The 20,245-nt window shown below is 37.1% G+C and overlaps 2 protein-coding genes across 2 annotated transcripts in view; one reads left to right on the forward strand and one right to left on the reverse strand.

Annotated features, from left to right (window-relative positions):
- Positions 1-17,051, forward strand: part of LOC134854479 (uncharacterized) — a 158,702-nt gene extending 141,651 nt beyond the window's left edge. Inside the window, exon 5 of the mRNA XM_063870741.1 lies at positions 17,008-17,051. The gene's annotated coding sequence lies outside the window, so the exon portion shown is untranslated. The remainder of the gene's footprint in view (positions 1-17,007) is intronic.
- Positions 2,135-7,882, reverse strand: LOC134854708 (uncharacterized). The gene is made up of 3 exons (XM_063871064.1): positions 5,995-7,882; positions 4,600-5,925; positions 2,135-4,527 (listed from the first exon to the last, which is right to left on the reverse strand). Exons 1-3 carry the CDS (start codon positions 7,718-7,720, stop codon positions 2,135-2,137), a joined length of 5,445 nt encoding a protein of 1,814 aa, XP_063727134.1. The 5' UTR covers positions 7,721-7,882.
- Positions 17,052-20,245: the final 3,194 nt, after the last annotated feature.

The raw sequence follows: 20,245 nt of genomic DNA on the forward strand, positions 1-20,245 counted from the left end.
TTCATTGATCAAACCTTTCTTAACATTAATGAAATTTCTTATAATTAAACTTAAGTGCAAACACCTAAAAGTTTTAGTCTGAACGTTCATGGGTTTGCACGGATACAAGCGAGCAGTTTTATTGCTTCATGTGGTCGCTTGGAATTAGAATACGGATTGCAAAAAAAAATTCCATGAAGGGTTGTGAAATTGAGAAATTGAGACAAACAGCCATGAATATTGAAATATCATCGAAAAAATGGGAGATGAGGAGAAAAAATCAAGGCTCAATATGCAATCGTAAGTCACAAGCGAAGAATCTTGAAACAGAAAAGAGAAAAACAGAGGCAAAGAGGAGCTTCGCATCAGTTGTGATACAAAACAAACATAAAAAAAACATAAGTGAAAAAAAATGAAAAATGTGGAAAAAAATTATTTCAAAAGTTTTCAGTTTTCGTTTGTCTCGATAAAAATCCATTGTAGAAAAAATGACAGAAATTTGAATATTCAATTAGCAATGGAACAAATATTGCGGAGAAAAAAGAAAACCAACAATCTTTGAGCAGACACAAATTGAGTAAAAAATATATTTTATAAAAAGTTCTCTAAAGTCTTAAGACCGTCATGAAAATACGCAAACTAAAATTTACAACAATTGCATTTGCAACTGCAATCCATTAGGTTACAGCATAAGAAAACTCCGTGATGTGGCAACAAAGCCGACAGTCTTTGAGCAAATTCAAAGCGGGCAATCTAAGAGCCGAAAAAATTAAAATGAAAAAATTCTACAGTTTCCAATCCCCCTGAATTTACATTGAACAACCTTTGCAGTTGCAATTACAATGAATATTCTTACAGCACGAGCAAAATCCGCGAAGGGGCAAACAAGCTCCGGCCGGGACTCGAACCCCTGAACTTCAAGTAGTAATTTTTCTCTTTAAAGATTGCCGCATATTGTGTATTGTATAACATTGCCGCGTACTTCTTGTATAATGTTATTCGGTTGTAAAAACTAATGCAGTCTGCAAAAAATATCTAGTGCTTGTCCCTCATAATCTTCTCAACCCCTCCCCCCTCTCATTGTGAATTTAATTTTTTTACCAGCGAGTTCATCTTCGTCGTCCACGACTCGTCTCGATGGAAGTTTCCCCTCATGACTCGATAATACAGAGATAGACTCCCTCTTCTCGCTAGTGCCAGGAGGAACTTCTTCCGGTTGTTTTAACTGGCTGAGCCCACTCGCCACTTTTTCTTTACCTGTCTTGCTCTCTCTGCTCTTTCTTTTGCTCTGCTTTTTGTTTTTCTAGATTACAAAATCAATGACTAAACTTGTCTCTTGAACGATACTATAAAGATACTATTACGACTGCTCGTATCAGGGCGAAACCCTGAATGTACCGACTGCGGCTTAAAGTCAATGAAAAAGTCTTCCCGCATTAAACTTCCACGAATAATGATCGGTTATTATAGAAATTGGATAAATTACCTGAGGAGAGTAATACACCAATTGTTAGTAAGGGTAGTTTTAAGGGTTGAGTCAAAGGAGTTCCATGCAGTTGGGCATCAGTTGAGTAAGTACATGAAAAATAATACAATAGTAAATCAGGGATAAAACTAAGGTAAATATAATATCATAAATAGGGATATTATATTACATGGTACGGGGAATACTAAAAGGCGAACGTTAGAAAAGGTGAACTGTTAATAAGGGGGTTATTCAGAAAAGTTGATATTAATCCCGAGTTTTCGTATAAATTGAAACATTGTTTTACCTGAAAGTTTGTCATTTCCTTGTAAGTCATGCTGTTTTTGAAAAGTTGAGAGAAACGAGTGAGACAGCTTGGCTGTAATGTCAAAAGTCAAGTTGAGAGAAAGGTGACCTTAATTGTTTACAATTAACACCCGCCCACATTTGCAGAGCTTGCAAATAAAGTATTGAATAAAATAGTAAGGATACGGTAAAATACAAAGATAAGGGAACCAGTAGATAAGGGAACCAGAAATTGTTCTTTTTCATCTTCATCTTGGTTTGTCTATCGTTGAGCTGATTGTCTTAGTTGAATTGACGAGTCGTAGATTTGTTCATCTTTGTCGAGTTGATATGTTGAAGGCTGAGTTGCGTGATTATTTGGTTGGTTAGCTATTTGGAGCTTGGTTACTGCGAAACTGGGAAAACGCGGCTCAATTTGACCACAGGTCGAACTTTGAATCCAGTTGGCGTTTTCAGCTTCACTGAGCTGACTATTCCATCTTGTCCAGGAAAGGTTTCCACCACTTTAGCAAGAGGCCACAGTCCACGAGGTGTAAAATCCTCCAACATCCAGACCATGTCGTCGGGTTGCAAATTGGAAGTCGCAGAAGTCCACTTTGATCGTTTCTGCTGACCTGGTAAGTACTCTCGAAGAAAGCGATTCCAGAAGTGATCTGCGAGTAGTTGGGATGCTTTCCATGATTTTGACAGAGATAAATCCTTGTCCTTGAAGATACCAGGCGGTAAATTTGGAGTTCCACGACCAAGAAGGAAATGGTTGGGAGTGAGAGGCAGATCATCTTTGATGTCGTCAGACACATTGGTTAAAGGTCGTGAATTCATGGTTGATTCAATTTCGGTCGTGAAAGTAGCCAGTGTTTCATAGGAGAGTGTTCTTGATCCGATGACTTTGTACAGGGAAAGTTTAAATATCTGAACTAGTCGTTCCCAAGAACCACCAAAATGAGGGGCCGCAGGAGGGTTGAATTTCCATTCGAGTGATACGTCCAGCTGATTGATGCTTTCCACAAATTCTTTGTTCTTTTCCAAGTTGTCTAGACATTTCTTCAGCTCAGAATTGGAGCCCACAAAACTTGTCCCACAATCAGAAACCATTTTCGATGGTTTTCCTCGCCGGGCAAAAAAGCGTCTGATACAAAGAAGAGTGCTGTCTGTCGATAGTCCTAATGAGATTTCAAGATGCACAGCTCTGATCACTAAGCATGTGAACAGTAAAATATACGCTTGGTATTGTTTTCCTTGAAGGATGATGGGAAAAGGTCCAACGTAGTCCAATCCAGTCGTTGCAAAAGGAAAATGATTTTTTGATGGCAGTCGATCAATTGGAAGATCTGACATCTGAGGGTAGTCGACTTGTTGTTGCATTCTTCTGCAGGGTATACAACTGTGTATGATACTTTTCAGCATGACGTGGCAGCGAAGAATCCAGTAGTTTTCCTGTGCTATGGCCATTGCTTGTTCCTTTCCGCAGTGGGAATGTAGAACATGGATGTTAGCTAACAGCAGGCGAACATTGGGGTTTTCACCAGCGAGAATGATTGGATATCTAGCTGATAGCATGATAGGGGCACGCGTGAGACGTCCACGAGAACGCAGGATACCGAAGTTGTCCACAAACGGTGCTAATGTTCGAAGTCTACTTTTGCCTTCAATTGGTTTTTCTTTTTTGATGTCTGAAATTTCAGAGACAAAATCTGTCCTTTGGGCAGTTTTAATTATGAGAAAGTGCGATTTCGTTAGATGCAAGAGTTGAAGATCGACCTTCGACTGTTTGTTGATCTTCCGTTTGAGATTTTCTGCGAATAAGAAGCAGTATGCAACTGTCCGTATTAGTCTTTTCCAGTTGCTGAAGCGTTTGATGTCAAATATAGGCTCAAATTTAGCCTCTAATGAAGTAACGAATACAGGAATGTTCTCAAGCCGAATGTTTTCCTGTGAAGGCCATTGAGAAGAATCGTTCAACAGAAATTCCGGTCCTAGTAGCCACCGACAGCTTGAGGTCATTTCTAAAGCAATGTATCCTCTGGTACCGTCGTCAGCAGGATTTAGCAGAGTTGGAACGTGAAACCACTGTTCAGGTTTAGAAACGTCTAAAATTTTCTGAAGCCGATTAGCGACGAAAATTTTGTGTCGTATTTCAGGTGTTCGCAGCCAATACAAAACAGTAGTACTGTCAGACCAGAAATAAGTTTTTTCAACTTTGAGGTCAATTTCCTCTGAAACAAAGAGCGATAGTTGGGCAGCATATACTGCAGCTTGCAACTCGAGATTGGGAATTGTAACACGTTTCATAGGAGCGACTCTTGTCTTTCCTATTATAAACTTCAAAGATGTGGAGCCGTCGCTGTAGACTATTCTTAGGTAGCAAACAGCAGCGAGAGCGAATTCTGATGCATCACAAAACGTGTGAAGCTGGATTGAAGCAGGGTTTTCTTTATCAAAGAAGTTCCTTTGGAATGAAACAGTTTCGAAATTTTCCATTTCGTCTACCCAAAGTTTGAAATCGGGAAGTTTATCCGTGTCTAATGGAGTATCCCACTTAACACCTTGTGACCAAACAGATTGGAGAACTTTTCGAATCCGAATTGTCAATGGAGCCACTATTCCGAGTGGGTCAAATAAAGAAGCGGTATACTTCAGGAGTTTCCGTTGCGTAGCAATGCCAATACGTAGAATTTTTACAAACTTTTTGTTATCGATGAAGTAGCAGTCAGTGTTGGTATTCCAGTGAACACCGAGAACTCGTTGATGTTTAGGCGTTGGATCATTAGGGCTGACTAAAATATTTGGATCAATTGAATCCAGGAATGGTTTACTGTTTGAGTTCCACTCATTCAAGTTGAACCCACCTCGAGATAAAGATCCTCGTAGTTGTGTCATTTGTTGGAGGGCTTCTTCTACCGTTGACGAAGTGACATACAAATCATCCATGTAGATATTCCGTTGAATGATTTCAGAAGCCAGAGGAAAGTCGTTTTTACTGTCTGATGCACATCGTCGTACTGCGTAGCAAGCCACGCATGGTGAGTCTGTGGCACCGAAAATGTGTCGTGTATATTCGTGAGTTTCTAATTTACCATTTTCTTTCCAAAGGTATCTTAGAAAAGGTCTATCCTTTGGGCTGACTAGCACTTGCATAAACATAGCATCTATGTCAGCAGATATTGCTATTTTATTTTGTCGAAAGCGAATTATGAGACCTGTTAAGTTGCACAAAAGATCGGGCCCTTTGAGCAAACTCGAGTTGAGGGATTTACCCTGAAAAATGCTGGAAGCATTTGAGACTCGTCTAACTTTGTCTGGTTTGTTGACATTTGTCACTGGATGATGCGGCAAATACCAAGATTTGATTGCAGTGTCGTGTTTTGCATCTATTTTGGTGACAAAGCCTTTTTCTAAGTCAGTGATGACTGTTGCGCGGTATTTCTCCCTTAAATCAGGTTTACTTTTAAGGCGAAATTCGAGGCTGTTGAGTTGCTTTTCAGCTAGCCAACGGTTATTTGGAAGATCAGTATCCTCTTTCCAAAGAAGGTCAATTTGATAGTGACCATCTACTAAAGTACAAGAGTTTTCGAGAATATCGATTGCTCTTTTATCCGATTTGGAGTGCGAGCGTTTTAAAGAAGCGATGCCTGTGTTTTCTATTTTCATCCAGTTGAGAACTCTCTGGTATAATTTTTCATCTAAGTTATTGTGTGAATGAACTTGTGTGAAGTTCACCGGAACAGATGGAACGGAATTATATTGCGTTTTGTTCCGACCTGTGCATGTCCATCCCAAAAGGGTTTCGATAGCCCAGGGAACATTCTTGGGGCCATAAACGGTATTTTTGATCTCATGATATTCTGGATTGTTGTTTCCGATGACTAGCGATATGCTATTGTCGTTTAAGTCCGGGTATTTAACATGCTTTAAATGTGGAAAATTGTTGCACATTGCGTTTAGTTGAAAAATATCAACTGGGGCCAAATTATTTTCATCTACCGTGAGTACGTCATCGAGCGTCATTGGAGTCGATGTGCTTTTGTATGGTCTAATTTGTACATCCACAGATGTAACTTGAACTGACTTGGTCTCATGATATCCAGATATGGGAAGTGAGTGCTTCTTGTTGACGTCCAAGCCTAGTTGAGTTGCCACTGAGTCCAGTAGTAGAGTTACGCAGCTACCACTATCTAAGAAAGCGTAGGTACAAAGTGTTTTATCACCATTTGATAATTCGATTGGTACAAAAGCTGATTGACCTGATCTCTGACAAGCTATTGCGCGATTCACTGCAGCTTTACTAGGGTTTTTTCCATAAGTATCAGAAGGATCGTGGAGTAGAGTGTGGTGTTTTTTACCACAATTATCGGTTCGACAGAGCGATTTCGAATTGCAGTCAGTAAACCTATGATTCCCTAGACAGTTAAAGCATAAGTGCATTTTTCGGGCATGCTCTTTTCGTTGCTTAGGGTCTAAAGCTTTGAAGTGCTCGCATTTGTAGAGAGGTCCACAGGTGTCTCCACTAGGACAAGCATTCGAGTTTACATTATTCTGAGCACGAGAGTTTTGTTGATCTCCCTGATGGTTAAAGCGCTGATTTTGATTTCCTACACCATTTGTAGTAAAACCATTGAAACGGGAACCACTAGGGTGTTTAGCGTTTCCAGAAGAATTGTTAAAATTGTTATTGTTTTGGTTTCGGAAACCTGTCGGAGGCATGTCGCGACACGCCTGTGCGTACCGTTGAAACCATTGTGCTAGATGTCTCAAGGAGGGTTGATCGTAGTCTTTGTCGATGACGAAGCGATTCCATTCTAATCTCACAGGGTCGGGAAGCTTTGCCAGAGCAGTGTTCAAGTTTGTTGTAGAACAAATATCGTGAACAAAACCAAGTTGCTCAAAAGTGTCCACTAAAGTTAGGAGAAAAGCAGAAAACTGCATGTATGATTCTGGTTGAGCCAGATTTGGAGGTTTGAAATTTGCAAGACGTTGCAAAAAAGAGTTGACAATTCTATTGGTATTGCCAAAGTTTTCACGAAGACGTTGTAGTGCTAGTTCGTATGTGTCGCCGTTTGCACCATAACCAGCTATCATTAGTTTAGCTGGACCAGTTACCAATGATTGAAGATGGATCATCTTTTCAGTTGGAGACATATTAGAATTATGAATCGATGATACGAATACACCATACCAGTGCAACCAATAGTTGGGATTGCCATTGAAAATTGTAGGCTTCAGTTTTGGCACTGATCGACTGAATGTAGTAGAAGTGTCGCTTGAATTAGTTGCCAAAGCTCGATTGTTGTTGTTAGGAGGGTTTGCAGCACTAGCTTGTTGTGAGCTGTGGTTAGGAACATCACTAGCAAATGGATTTGAAAATGATTGGTCGCCTTGAAATGGCGCCGAAAGGTTGTCGTCAGCGGCAGCTGTTCTTGCATTGCCTTGAGTATTGTTGCTCATGGTTATAAGGTTGTTGTTTGGTATATCCATTATGTTTGCAGTCGGCATGGAGGTTGCGGTTTCCTGTGAGAAAATTGAAGTAGCATTTTCTTGAGCGCTGTTATTTGGAATTGTAGAAGTAGCAGGATTTGATACTTGTTTTTTCAAATATTTTTTCACTTTCATTGAAAATACTCGGATTTTCTGTTTCAACTGTACTGTCCAGTGAGAATGTTCTTCAAAATCGTGTTCAGAACCAGCCTGTAACATTTGATCGTTCAGGGTATCAAGTTTTTGTTGGAATTGAGACAATTCAGTGAACGTTTCATTGATGAGTTCAAGATCATCTTCTTCCTCGTAGATGTTGTTTTCGAGCATGTCGATCAAAGTATTGATCTCCATTTCGTGATGACGTCGAAGCGAAACCAGTTTTCGAACGCCAGTCTCTTGAACGTTTTGATTGGTATCTTGCGTTTGGGTACCATTTTGTTCCGAAGGATCGCTGTCATTGTTTTGCGTCGTTTTATTTCTACCGGATGGGGCCATACCTTGAACCAGGAGACGTAAACCAATACCTACCAACTTATACCAGTATATGAATTTACCTTTACCAACCTACCAACTTATACCGAATACCACCGATGCTCGTAAGAAGGAGCGAAATAATGGATAAAGTTTAACCAATTACCACTGTACCTTACCACTTGTACCTACCTCCGAGGGAAAATTGAGCGGTCGTCCAAAGTGTCCTCGGTATTAACAATTAACTGCGATTTTAAAGCTAGTCCAAGAACCTACCTGGTCCTACCAGCCTACCGACCCTACCTACCTACCAATTACCAGTATAAACGGCAAAAAAAACCGGGTGCAAAGATTAGCACCAATGAGTGTTGACCTCCCAGAGGACAACTGAGGATGACGTATTTACCTACCTACCTGTCGCTATTTAGCAGACGACCGAATTGTGATTGCTGACCTCCCAGAGGACAACTAAAGTTGATGTACCTGTTTACCTACCTGTCCTAATACCGTAGATTTATCCCTGTGCAATAAAATTTGCACTTATACCAGTTGACCTCCCAGAGGACAACTTGCCTTTATCGCTGTAGCGTAGCGAATGAGACGAACTAGAGTTGTTCGAAGCAGTTGATGAGCTAAACGAAGCTCGAATGTAGCCACGAACCCAGTGAGGCTCGAAGCAGCAGAGGAAATGAGCTCAGGTAAAGCTCGACAGGAAGCAGCCAAGAACCGAGAGGCTCAAAGCAGAAAATAAGGTGAGCTAAGACGAAGCTCGAATGTAGCCACGAACCCAGTGAGGCTCGAAGCAGCAGAGGAATGAGCTCAGGTAAAGCTCGACAGGAAGCAGCCAAGAACCGAGAGGCTCAAAGCAGAAAATAAGGTGAGCTAAGACGAAGCTCGAATGTAGCCACGAACCCAGTGAGGCTCGAAGCAGCAGAGGAAATGAGCTCAGGTAAAGCTCGACAGGAAGCAGCCAAGAACCGAGAGGCTCAAAGCAGAAAATAAGGTGAGCTAAGACGAAGCTGGAATGTAGCCACGAACCCAGTGAGGCTCGAAGCAGCAGAGGAAATGAGCTCAGGTAAAGCTCGACAGGAAGCAGCCAAGAACCGAGAGGCTCAAAGCAGAAAATAAGGTGAGCTAAGACGAAGCTCGAATGTAGCCACGAACCCAGTGAGGCTCGAAGCAGCAGAGGAAATGAGCTCAGGTAAAGCTCGACAGGAAGCAGCCAAGAACCGAGAGGCTCAAAGGAGAAAATAAGGTGAGCTAAGACGAAGCTCGAATGTAGCCACGAACCCAGTGAGGCTCGAAGCAGCAGAGGAAATGAGCTCAGGTAAAGCTCGACAGGAAGTAGCCAAGAACCGAGAGGCTCAAAGCAGAAAATAAGGTGAGCTAAGACGAAGCTCGAATGTAGCCACGAACCCAGTGAGGCTCGAAGCAAGCGGAATAAGTGAGCTCAGATAAAGCTCAAACAAATGTCATGTCGAAGAACAATGACGAAAATTGAGAGTCCAAAAAGAACTCGAATCAGGTAACCAAGGAGTCGGGCAATAAGAAAGCAAAAGTGTCAGAAAACACTTGAAGGAAGGAAGCAATGAAGGAAGCAAAGGGCCAAGAAAGGCTCGGAAGGAATATACAAGGCGTCAGATAAGACTCGGAAGGAATGAATGAATGAGTAGGGAAAGACTCGGAAACGAACAACAAATGGGTCGAGAAAGACTCGGAAAGGAATGAAACATTGAGTCAGAAAAGACTCGGAAAGGAACGCAAAAGGCAATAAAGACTCTGAACGGAATGAAAAATGAGTCGGGAAAACTGAAGTTTTTTCATAAATGAGTCACAAAAGACTCGGAATAGCAAAGCAACAAAAAACGAATTGAAAGGGGAAAATTGATGAAAATAACTTAATACATTATTCAAAGTAAATGAAGCTATGAACAATTGAAACGTTTAAAGTTTACATGGGTTAGAAATCAAGAGCAATAATTGATCTTTTTTTTTTTTAAATGTAAATCAAATAAACTGCGATTAACTGTAAATAAATGAAATAATATTGTAATGGGGAAGTATTATAACAAGATATAATAAACCGCAGACGTAAAAACTGGGGAGGAAAAACAGTAACTAACCATAAATTTTTGGTTGTGGGAGAATAAAAAACACAGTGTAACGAGCTAATCAAAACTTTTTCGGGGCGCCAATATAGAAATTGGATAAATTACCTGAGGAGAGTAATACACCAATTGTTAGTAAGGGTAGTTTTAAGGGTTGAGTCAAAGGAGTTCCATGCAGTTGGGCATCAGTTGAGTAAGTACATGAAAAATAATACAATAGTAAATCAGGGATAAAACTAAGGTAAATATAATATCATAAATAGGGATATTATATTACATGGTACGGGGAATACTAAAAGGCGAACGTTAGAAAAGGTGAACTGTTAATAAGGGGGTTATTCAGAAAAGTTGATATTAATCCCGAGTTTTCGTATAAATTGAAACATTGTTTTACCTGAAAGTTTGTCATTTCCTTGTAAGTCATGCTGTTTTTGAAAAGTTGAGAGAAACGAGTGAGACAGCTTGGCTGTAATGTCAAAAGTCAAGTTGAGAGAAAGGTGACCTTAATTGTTTACAATTAACAGTTATATTAGGCTTGTATTGTCAGTTTCCAAAAAAAAAGAAATAATCGATTACATTTTATTAAAAATGGGTTGTAATCTTCATGATTAACAAAGAAATAAAGTCCATAATAGTCTGATTTAAAAAAATAGTTTCAAAATTTTGCAGTGTTCTCACAAATTGAGAGTTTGCTTTTGGCTTAACAAATGATTTACTTTACAGCTTTTCTTGCTTAATTTTTTAATTTCTCAATTGCTGACATTTTTGCGAACAGAACACCCCCCCCTTCTCTCTCCCTCTCCTGTGGGGGCTGGTTATTAACGTAACGCCCAGCCATGTTCAACCCCTACGGCACTCCCAATATCTTATTCCACACTCCAGTTTACCCCCTCCCCTACGTTAACCAGCTCACCCACGAGGGGGAGGGGAAAATCTTGGAAAGGGGGGGGGGGGTAAATTGAAATTGAGCGAAAAAACATTAACATGAGATGGGGTGAGGAAGGGTGTGCATGTGTGCGGGGTGTGATGGGGGCTTCACTGTGATGAATCAGTTCGTTCGGGTTCTAGTTTTGCAGAACGCTGTAAGAAAATAGAGTAAAAACTTACTACTCGCAAAAAATAACAAAATTTCATGGTTTTTATGATAATAAATTGACTATTTTGAAACCAAAAATGAAACATATTCTAATATTATGGATCAGGGGGGCGGATCTAGGATTTTCTCGAGGGGGGCGGATTTTCAAAAAATTTCGAAACTTTTGTCCACCTTTTTTTCAGGTCGAGCAAAGTGAATTACCAAAGCAGTGAAAAGACCCTGTTTTGATTTCAAAAATTTGAGCGCCGCAGGCAAAAATTTGAAAAACAGGCCAAAACAGGGCGTGTTTAGGCACGTTTTGGAAAAACTTATACCAAAAATCGTGTTTTTTCGGCGCGCGCTCCCCCCTAAAAATTAGAAAATTAATATATGTTGGCGCCAAAGGAAAGCTTAGAACAATTTTATGATCGGTCGGCCAAAAATGAATTTCCTAAAAAGTACCAAAGGGGTGACCCTTTGGGTCGGCAGGGGGTCGAATCTCTGGGAGAGGGAGTCCGCCCCCCCCCCCCCTAAATCCGCCCCTGTAATGGTTTATAATGGATCGTTAAATGATGAAATTAATCAATTTAAAACACTTAAAATCAATCGTGAAATGGGTCATGATAATTGAATATTTGTTTAAATTTTCCCAATATATACTAAGCAAAATTAAATTTATCCTATAAAACTCTGCGGGTCAAAATTGATTACACAAAAATGCAAAAAAAAAAACGATTTTTTTTTCTTTTTTTTTCATAATTTTATCCCCCAGCTACGTAAAAAAAAACAAGTGATATATTTGAAGCTGATAACAAAAAAAAACAATTTGTTAGAACGCAGCTATAAGAGCGAACTTCCCATTGTAATTTAGAACGTTAAAATTTGACGCTTGCGTTTTACTAAAAACGAACTATATTGCGCGTTAATTATCGCAAATTTACCGGATTTGCAGTTTTTAGAGCTCATATTTATACGAAAAGTAACCATAGGTAAAATAAGTTGTCAGAAGGTTTAAGAAATTCCATGCGAAAAGTCGAATTGGTCTGAAAAAAAAACCCAGCACGATCGCAAATATTTTGTCACTTTGTTCGAAAGTTCGAACTATCACTGTCAATTGTAATTTAGGAAAGAAAAAGGTGAAAACTCCATTACTGATTCTAGGTGTTGAATTTATGCAGCCATAGGCTGAAGTTTGAAGTCACAACTGGTCCCGAATTTCGTTCAACAACTTTTGAATATTTTTATAGAATTTAGGTTGTACAAATTCAAATGTAAATATAGTTTTCAAAATTTGACACTAGCAGTAAAACAAAAACGTGTTTCACAGGATATGAATTGTAAAACTTTGTCCCGATTTTTGAAAAAAGTGACACAAAAATTGTGCTCGGCTGGTTTTTTCTCCAGACAAATTTTGACTTTTTAATCAAACTGTTTTGAACAATTTTTCTATCAATCGAAAAGTTTTGTTGTCTTGAGCTCAAAATAAAAAAGATGTCCTACTTGTGATCCTTTTTTGTAAAGTTATGGGAGTTTAAAGACTGCAAGTTTGACCAACTTGGGACAATTGACGCACGATAATTTTCGTACTGTTAACGAATAAGTAGAGATTTAATCCGTATTAGAAATCGTTCCAAATATGACTGAGGCATGCGCTTTGGTCTATTCATTAAATTTGATATCTGCAAAAAAACTATACATAGCGTGTTGGGGATAATTTTCTTTAAAAAATCAATTCAGAAATTTTTGAAATGTACGCAGTTTTTTTGAAAACTTTTTTTACCAATTATTCTCTTTTAAAACACTTAGAAATTAAAACGCAGTCCGAACATTCACTTATTCGCATTAATAGTATCAATCTTGAATTACCATGCAGGTCGCATTTCAAATTTGAAACCGAAAATTGTATATTTTATTATAACACAGATTTTCTGAATTAAGCAACTAACATCCATTTTACTGATTCTTTGCTGCTGCTGAAACCGTCAGTTGATAGGCAAGGAAAATAATGGAAGAAAACCGAACTAAATATTTCGCACTTACATAACTCGTCTGCTTTTTAAAATTTTTTTATCGTTTCAGAAGAACGATCAGTGGAAAGAATATTAAATGAAAGCTAATTTGATTAAAAGGGGTACAGTTCTGAAAAAGGCAGAAATAATTTCAGAAGATACATATTTAGGAAGCGATAATATCTGATGCGTGATGAAGAATCAAAAGAATCTAAATGGATTCTTATGATTGATGATTATTTTTAGTTTCATCAAATTTACAGCAGTTAAAATATTAAAAATTGAGCGGAATTTTTTTTAAAAGTCTGATACTCAAGAAGGAGATACTAATGAGAGGATCGTTTCGACTACTTTCGAAGAAAGTGCTGGATTACTTGTTGTGCCCGGGGTGACGTTTTTTTTTTCAGGCAGGTTTTGATTTTTTAACTAAAATTTTTTGACGGAATTTGTATAGTTATGGGAATAACTATGTTTAAGGCTGCCAATTTAGCCAATTTGGGAGAATTATCACGCGATATTAACGAGGCTATTAAAGCGTTAGCCGTGATACAAAGCTGGCTTAAACTCTGCGAACAAACGAAAACATGAAATATAAAAAATTGCGTTTTCTCAAATTTGTCAGCAAATTAATCATGGTGCAATATATTTTGCAAAATTTGGGAAAGTTTTTCGGAAAGTATAATTTCGAAAATTGTTGCGAAACATCCAAATCGTGTTTTGAAACAAAAAATTGATTCCTTTATAGTAAGATTGACATTTTTCAGCTATCAAACGAAAAAAATTCAAGTATACAAAATTGAGACAATTATAACCTTCTTAAGATTTATTGGGCTAAGTAAGAGGCTCAATTTGATATATTTTTATCAGCAATTGAACCAATAGTTTTAGCGTATATTTTTATCAGCAAATGAACTAACTGTTTGAACGGGGTTTTTAGACTAAAAAGCCAAAACTTCTCGTTTACGGTGTTAAATTTGGACCCGAATTTCGCAAAAAAATGCAACATGGTTATTCTGCTGAAATTCTTAGCAATTTTTGCCTTGTTTTTTTTGTCCAAAATCAGCCCAATTCGTGAAAAAAACTTGTTTTAAGGTTTATGTTTTATTCGTTTTGACCGGGTAACTTCAATAAATAGTGTATTATCCGTTTTGAATTGAGGCATTGTTTTTTATTCTGTTTAAAACTTTCCCGCACTCAGTAAAAAGAGAAAATATTCGATTATAACATAGTTATAATCGTACTGTTAGCAAAAATATAATTAATTATAAGCGCCAATTTCAAATGTTCAAACGGTTTATAATCCATTGTAATGATAACAATTTTGGTGACATTAGAATAATTTATAATTAATTATAATTGATTGTAATTTTTTCGAAAATCTCTTATGATCTATTATAATAGATTATAATCCCTTTTTCTATTAAAAAAAAGTCAATTAAAATGGATTTTAATTTAGCTATTCTGCAGTCATTTTTGTCAGCTATATGCAGCGGCGGATCTAGGATTTTCTCGAGAGGGGCGGATTTTCAAGAAATGTTCGAAAACTTCGTCTTCCTTTTTTTTAGATTGACTAAATTAATTTGACGAGCTCTCTCAAAGCACTAAAAAGACCTGTTTTGGTCAAACTTTCTGCGCCGCCTTTAGAAGGCACCTTTAGAAAATTTTTAGGCTCCTTCACCAAAAATGCATGTCTCAAGATAGATCAAAGGGGGGGGGACAGGGAGGCAGGGGGTCGAATCCTAAATCCGCCCCTGGCTATAAGTACAAAACTAGTTTCTTTTAGTTCGGTAACCAACTGAAAAGCACAAAAAACAAAGCAAAAATAAAACGAAATGAAGCGATGATGTATGTTGAATCATAATGGATTTGATAATGATATAATGGAATGATAATGGATTACCATAATAGACTAAAATTCAATAAACTTTGAGAAAAAAGTTATAATCGATTATATTGATTTTTTTATTTCAAAAAATGGTAAAACTAAAATCCATTTTTAATCAATTATAATCAGTTTTTCTAAATGTGTTTTTCTAATTTTCGAATAAAAATCCATTATTTTCTCTTTTTACTGAGTGCGGGTTGCAATATCACAGTATCAAAGTGAACTAATTATCCAAGCATTAAATGTTTGCAATATGACAGTCTCAAAGTGAACTAATTATCACAGTATCAAAAACATGAAAGTTAACTAGAATAGTGCAAAGTGAAATATATCACTTTGTACTTAAGATACCCAGTGAGGATGGTTTCTAAAATACGCAAAAAATTCAAAACCTTATCCTATTTTTTATTATCCTCATTTTTTGAGCAAACTCTTCTTCAAAGAGATTAAAAGGCAGTCAAAACATTCAGGGCCTCGCACTGATAAGAGCAGTCTTTTTCATTTTCATTTAGCTACCCTATTTTAAAACTATTACATTACATGTTTCCTGAAATGAGCTAGTGATATAGTTCTTGAAAGGATTTGTAGAAGAAAAAAAACAGTTTAAAATTAATTTCCATCTTGAAAGCTTCCAGATCATAGGGTCTTAGACTAGACCATCATTGAAACATTTATCAAGGAAAATTCAAACTGTCTGTTTTCCAAATACTGCTAATTTGTTTCTAATTAGTATTACAAATTTTGCACCAAAACAAATGTTTGACGAACAAAAACATCACATCTGTGAATGTTTACCAAAGTTGTTAGATTAATTTTTATTACCAGGAATTCTTTTGTAGCTTTGAGATGTTTAAACATGTTCCATGCTCTGTAAGCTAAAAATAGCGTAAAAAAGAGACGTGACCAGCAGTTGATTGAAAATTACAATTAGCAATAAAAAAGTGGTTAACCACCCAAGTCGAGGTGCTCGACTTATGTTTCAACTTTGAAAGTCGATCAAGTGCTGTTGTGACTGAAATTCCGTGTTCGAGACAAAGTCGAAACATCTCTGCTTTCAGTCGCGAAAGTCGAAGCATAGCTCGAGCATAGTCAAAACACAGGTCAAGCTCAATTAGATTTTTTTCATAAATTTCTTTAAAGATTTCAATTTATTTCAAATCGTGTATATAGCAAAAAAAAATGTGCTCAAAAAACATTTTCGTCGGAAAGTTGCTATCAATCACAAAAACTTGAGGATATCTACTTACCGCAAAACAAAAAATTGATCAGATCCAGGAAAAGTTTAACCAAAAACACGTGAGCAAAGAATTTTAAACAAAGGAAAAAGAAACTAAATTAATACGATAATCAATCAAATATCTTTGCAGAGATGATGGATGATGTTGTTTCTACAGTTATCAGTAAATTAATAAGACGAAATTGAGTTTTCTCATAAATTGCAAATCTTCCAGTTTTCTTTCCCTATGCAATCATCTCTCACACTTGTTTGTGTGAACAGTTTTTTTTCATTCATCAACTTAGCAGGCAAATTTTAAAACGACAGCAACCCTAGTAGGGTTTAATCACGGCGAAGTACTATGGCTTTTGCAGTGGCGAAAGCTGAAGAGAGGTAAGAGCGAGGGTAACATGTTACACGCTCCCAGCAAGTAATGCCTTGGATTCCGACCATCTGAACTATATCTATGAAAAAGGAACTATTGTAGACAAGAAAACTACCCAAAAGCTCCCTCCTCCAAGAGAGGGAATATGCGCCTTTGTAAACATCGGTTTCTGTTTATATGATTTTTGGGCATTGGTATAAGCTTACCCACAAAAATTAACTGCGAAAACAACAAGAACAGCAGCAGCAGCAACAGCAATCCGGCCCGAGAGCACTACCTTTACGAGGTGCGCCGAGTTCACACGAAACCTCCTCATCAGTAGATGTCGCCACACGCGACAGGTCGGAGATCTGAAACAAAGCTCACCCATCGCCGGGTTTTTGGGTGGCAGAGGCATGACTCCAGCTCATGGCCACTGCCGCTTGCTTGAAGCTGGAGTCAATGAGAGCAACTCGGGCCCGCCAAATACAACCAAACCATAGTGCCTCTTCGCAGTGGACTGCCCCATTTTGCTTGAACAACATACAGCTGCCGAACAAGATTATGCTTGTGCGCAATTTGCTTGCGCACAGTTTGCTTGTGTAAATTTTGCTTGTTGCACACTTTGCTTGCATATTTTGCGTGTTGTACATTTTGCTTGTACAGTGCTGATTTAAAATAACCGGACAAAACGCGTTAAACTTGAAACTCAAAACGCATTTTCCACAATTTGGGTTGAGTTTACGTGAAAACTTATGAAGACAAAACTTGCTTAAAATTTTAGCAGAACTAATATGGTGTAATTGGTTTTGCGAAATTCGGGTCCGAAATTTATCCAAAAAAAAGGATCATTTTGGCTTTTCTTAGTTAATCAAAAATTACGCCAAAAAAAAACCCAGTCGATCACAGATACAATCATATTGAAGTGAGCCCCTTACTAAGTCCAACAAACATTAAGAAGGGTATACTCTCCAAAAAAATTTGCAAAATGTTTAAAAATTGCTTTTAAATGAATAGTGGATATTTTTTATAGCAATAGCGACCTTTTTTGTCTATCAAACAAAAAAAAATAACATACACATTGTTTTGGAGAAAATGCATAATTTTTGATTAACTAAATAAAGCCAAAATGGCCCTTTTTTGGGGTAAAATTTCGGACCAGAGTTTTGCAAAACAAATTAAACCATATTAATTCTGATAAAATTGTAAGCAACTTCTGTCTTCATAAAATTTCACCTAAACTCAACCCAAATTGAGAAAAACGGGTTTTAAGTTTCAAGTTTAACGCGGTTTGTCCGGTTAATTGAAATCAGCACTGTACATTTTGCTTGCACATTTCGCTTGTTGTACATTTTGCTTGTTGTACATTTTGCTTGTTGTACATTTTGCTTGCACATTTTGCTTGTTGTACATTTTGCTTGTTGTTCATTTTGCTTGTTGTACATTTTGCTTGTTGCGCATTTCGCTTGCACATTTTGCTTGTAGATTTTGCTTGCACACTTTGCTTGTTGTATATTTTGCTTGCATATTTTGTTTGTACAATTTACTTGCACATTTTGCTAGCTGTACATTTTGCCTGCACATTTTGCTTGTTGTACATTTTGCTTGCACATTTCGCTTGTTGTACAATTTGCTCGCACATTTTGCTTGTTTTACATTTTGCTTGCACATTTTGCTTGTTGTACACTTTGCTTGCACTTTTTGCTTGTTGTACATTTTGCTTGCGCATTTTGCTTGCACATTTTGCTTGTACATTTTGTTTGTACAATTTACTTGTACACTTTGCTTGTTGTGCATTTTGTTTGCACATTTTGCTTGTTGCACATTTTGTTTATTTCATAAAAAACTGCAAGTGATACGAATGCCATCTATGGCCAAACATTTTCATTATGAAAGAAAGCTAGACATTAATTTTCATAGTTTGACACTCTTAGTCATAAAGTTTTCATGCACATTTTTTGAATTTAAAAAAATTTTGGGCCACTCTAAGACGTAATTTCGGCGTAATTTTTGATTAATTAAGAAAAGCCAAAATGACCCATTTTTGGGGTAAAATTTCGAACCCGAACTTCGCAAAACAAATTACATCATATTAATTCTGCTTAAGTTTCAAGCAAAATTTGTCTTCAAAAGTTTTCACGTAAACTCAACCCAAATTGAGAAAAATGCGTTTTAAGTTTCAAGTTTAACGCGTTTTGTCCAGTTAATTTAAATCAGCACTGTACATTTTGCCTGCACATTTGGCTTTTTGCATCTTTTGCTTGTTGTACATTCTGCTGGTTGTACATTTTGCTTGCACTTTTTGCTTGTTGTACATACTGCTTGCACATTTTGCTTATTAAACAATTTTCTCGCACATTTTGCTTGTTTTACATTTTGCTTGTTGTACATTTTGCTCGCACATCTTGCGTGTTGTACGTTTTGCTTGCACATTTTGCGTGTTCTACATTTTGCTTGTACAGTGCTGATTTAAAATAACCGGACAAAACGCGTTAAACTTGAAACTTAAAACGCATTTTCCACAATTTGGGTTGAGTTTACGTGAAAACTTATGAGGACAAAACTTGCTTAAATTTTTAGCAGAATTATTATGGTGTAATTTGTTTTGCAAAATTCGGGTCCGAAATTTATCCAAAAAAAAGGATCATTTTGGCTTTTCTTGGTTAATCAAAATTACGCCAAAAAAAACCAGTCGATCACAGATTTAATCATATTGAAATGAGCCCCTTACTTAGCCCAACAAACATTAAGCAGGGTATACTCTCCAAAAAAATCTGCAAATTGTTTAAAATTGCTTTTAAATGAATAGTTGGTATTTTTATAGTAATAGCGACCTTTTTTGTCTATCAATTAAAAAAAATAACATACACGTTGTTTTGGAGAAAATGCATAACTTTTGATTAACTAAATAAAGCCAAAATGGCCCATTTTTGGGGTAAAATTTCGGACCAGAATTTCGCAAAACAAATTGAACCATAATATTTCTGATAAAATTGTAAGCAACTTTTGTCTTCATAAATTTTTCACTAAACTCAACCCAAATTGAGAAAAACGGGTATTAAGTTTCAAGTTTTACGCGGTTTGTCCGGTTAATTGAAATCAGCACTGTACATTTTGCTTGCACATTTCGCTTGTTGTACATTTTGCTTGTTGTACATTTTGCTTGTTGTACACTTTGCTTGCACATTTTGCTTGTTGTACATTTTGCTTGTTGTTCATTTTGCTTGTTGTACATTTTGCTTGTTGCGCATTTCGCTAGCACATTTTGCTTGTACATTTTGCTTGCACACTTTGCTTGTTGTACATTTTGCTTGCATATTTTGCTTGTTGTACATTTTGCTTGTTGTTCATTTTGCGTGTTGTACATTTTGCTTGTTGCGCATTTCGCTTGCACATTTTGCTTGTACATTTTGCTTGCACATTTGGCTTGTTGTACATTTTGCTTGTTGTACATTTTGCTTGTTGTACATTTTGCTTGCACATTTTGTTGATTTCATAAAAAACTGCAAGTGATACGAATGCCATCTATGGCCATACAAATTCATTATGAAAGAAAGCTAGACATTAATTTTCATAGTTGGACACTCTTAGTCATAAAGTTTTCATGCACATTTTTTGAATTTAAAAAAATTGTGGGCCACTTTAAGACGTAATTTCGGCGTAATTTTTGATTAATTAAGAAAAGCCAAAATGACCCAATTTTGCAGTAAAATTTCGGACCCGAACTTCGCGAAAAAAAATTACATCATATTAATTCTGCTAAAAGTTCAAGCAAAATTTGTCTTCATAAATTTTCATGTAAACTCAACCCAAATTGAGAAAAATGCGTTTTAAGTTTCGAGTTTAACGCATTTTGTCCAGTTAATTTAAATCAGCACTGAACATTTTGCCT

The sequence above is a fragment of the Symsagittifera roscoffensis genome, chromosome 9, assembly GCF_963678635.1.
Source record: "Symsagittifera roscoffensis chromosome 9, txSymRosc1.1, whole genome shotgun sequence".
Taxonomy (NCBI): domain Eukaryota; kingdom Metazoa; phylum Xenacoelomorpha; order Acoela; family Convolutidae; genus Symsagittifera; species Symsagittifera roscoffensis.

Coding starts and splice junctions, on each gene's coding strand:
- LOC134854708 (XM_063871064.1), bottom strand. CDS start 7,720: ATGGCCCCATCCGGTAGAAATAAAACGACGCAAAACAATGACAGCGAT. Junction 5,926..5,994: donor AATAGCTTGTCAGAGATCAG/GTCAATCAGCTT, acceptor ACGCTTTCTTAG/ATAGTGGTAGCTGCGTAACT. Junction 4,528..4,599: donor ACGAGGATCTTTATCTCGAG/GTGGGTTCAACT, acceptor CAAATATTTTAG/TCAGCCCTAATGATCCAACG.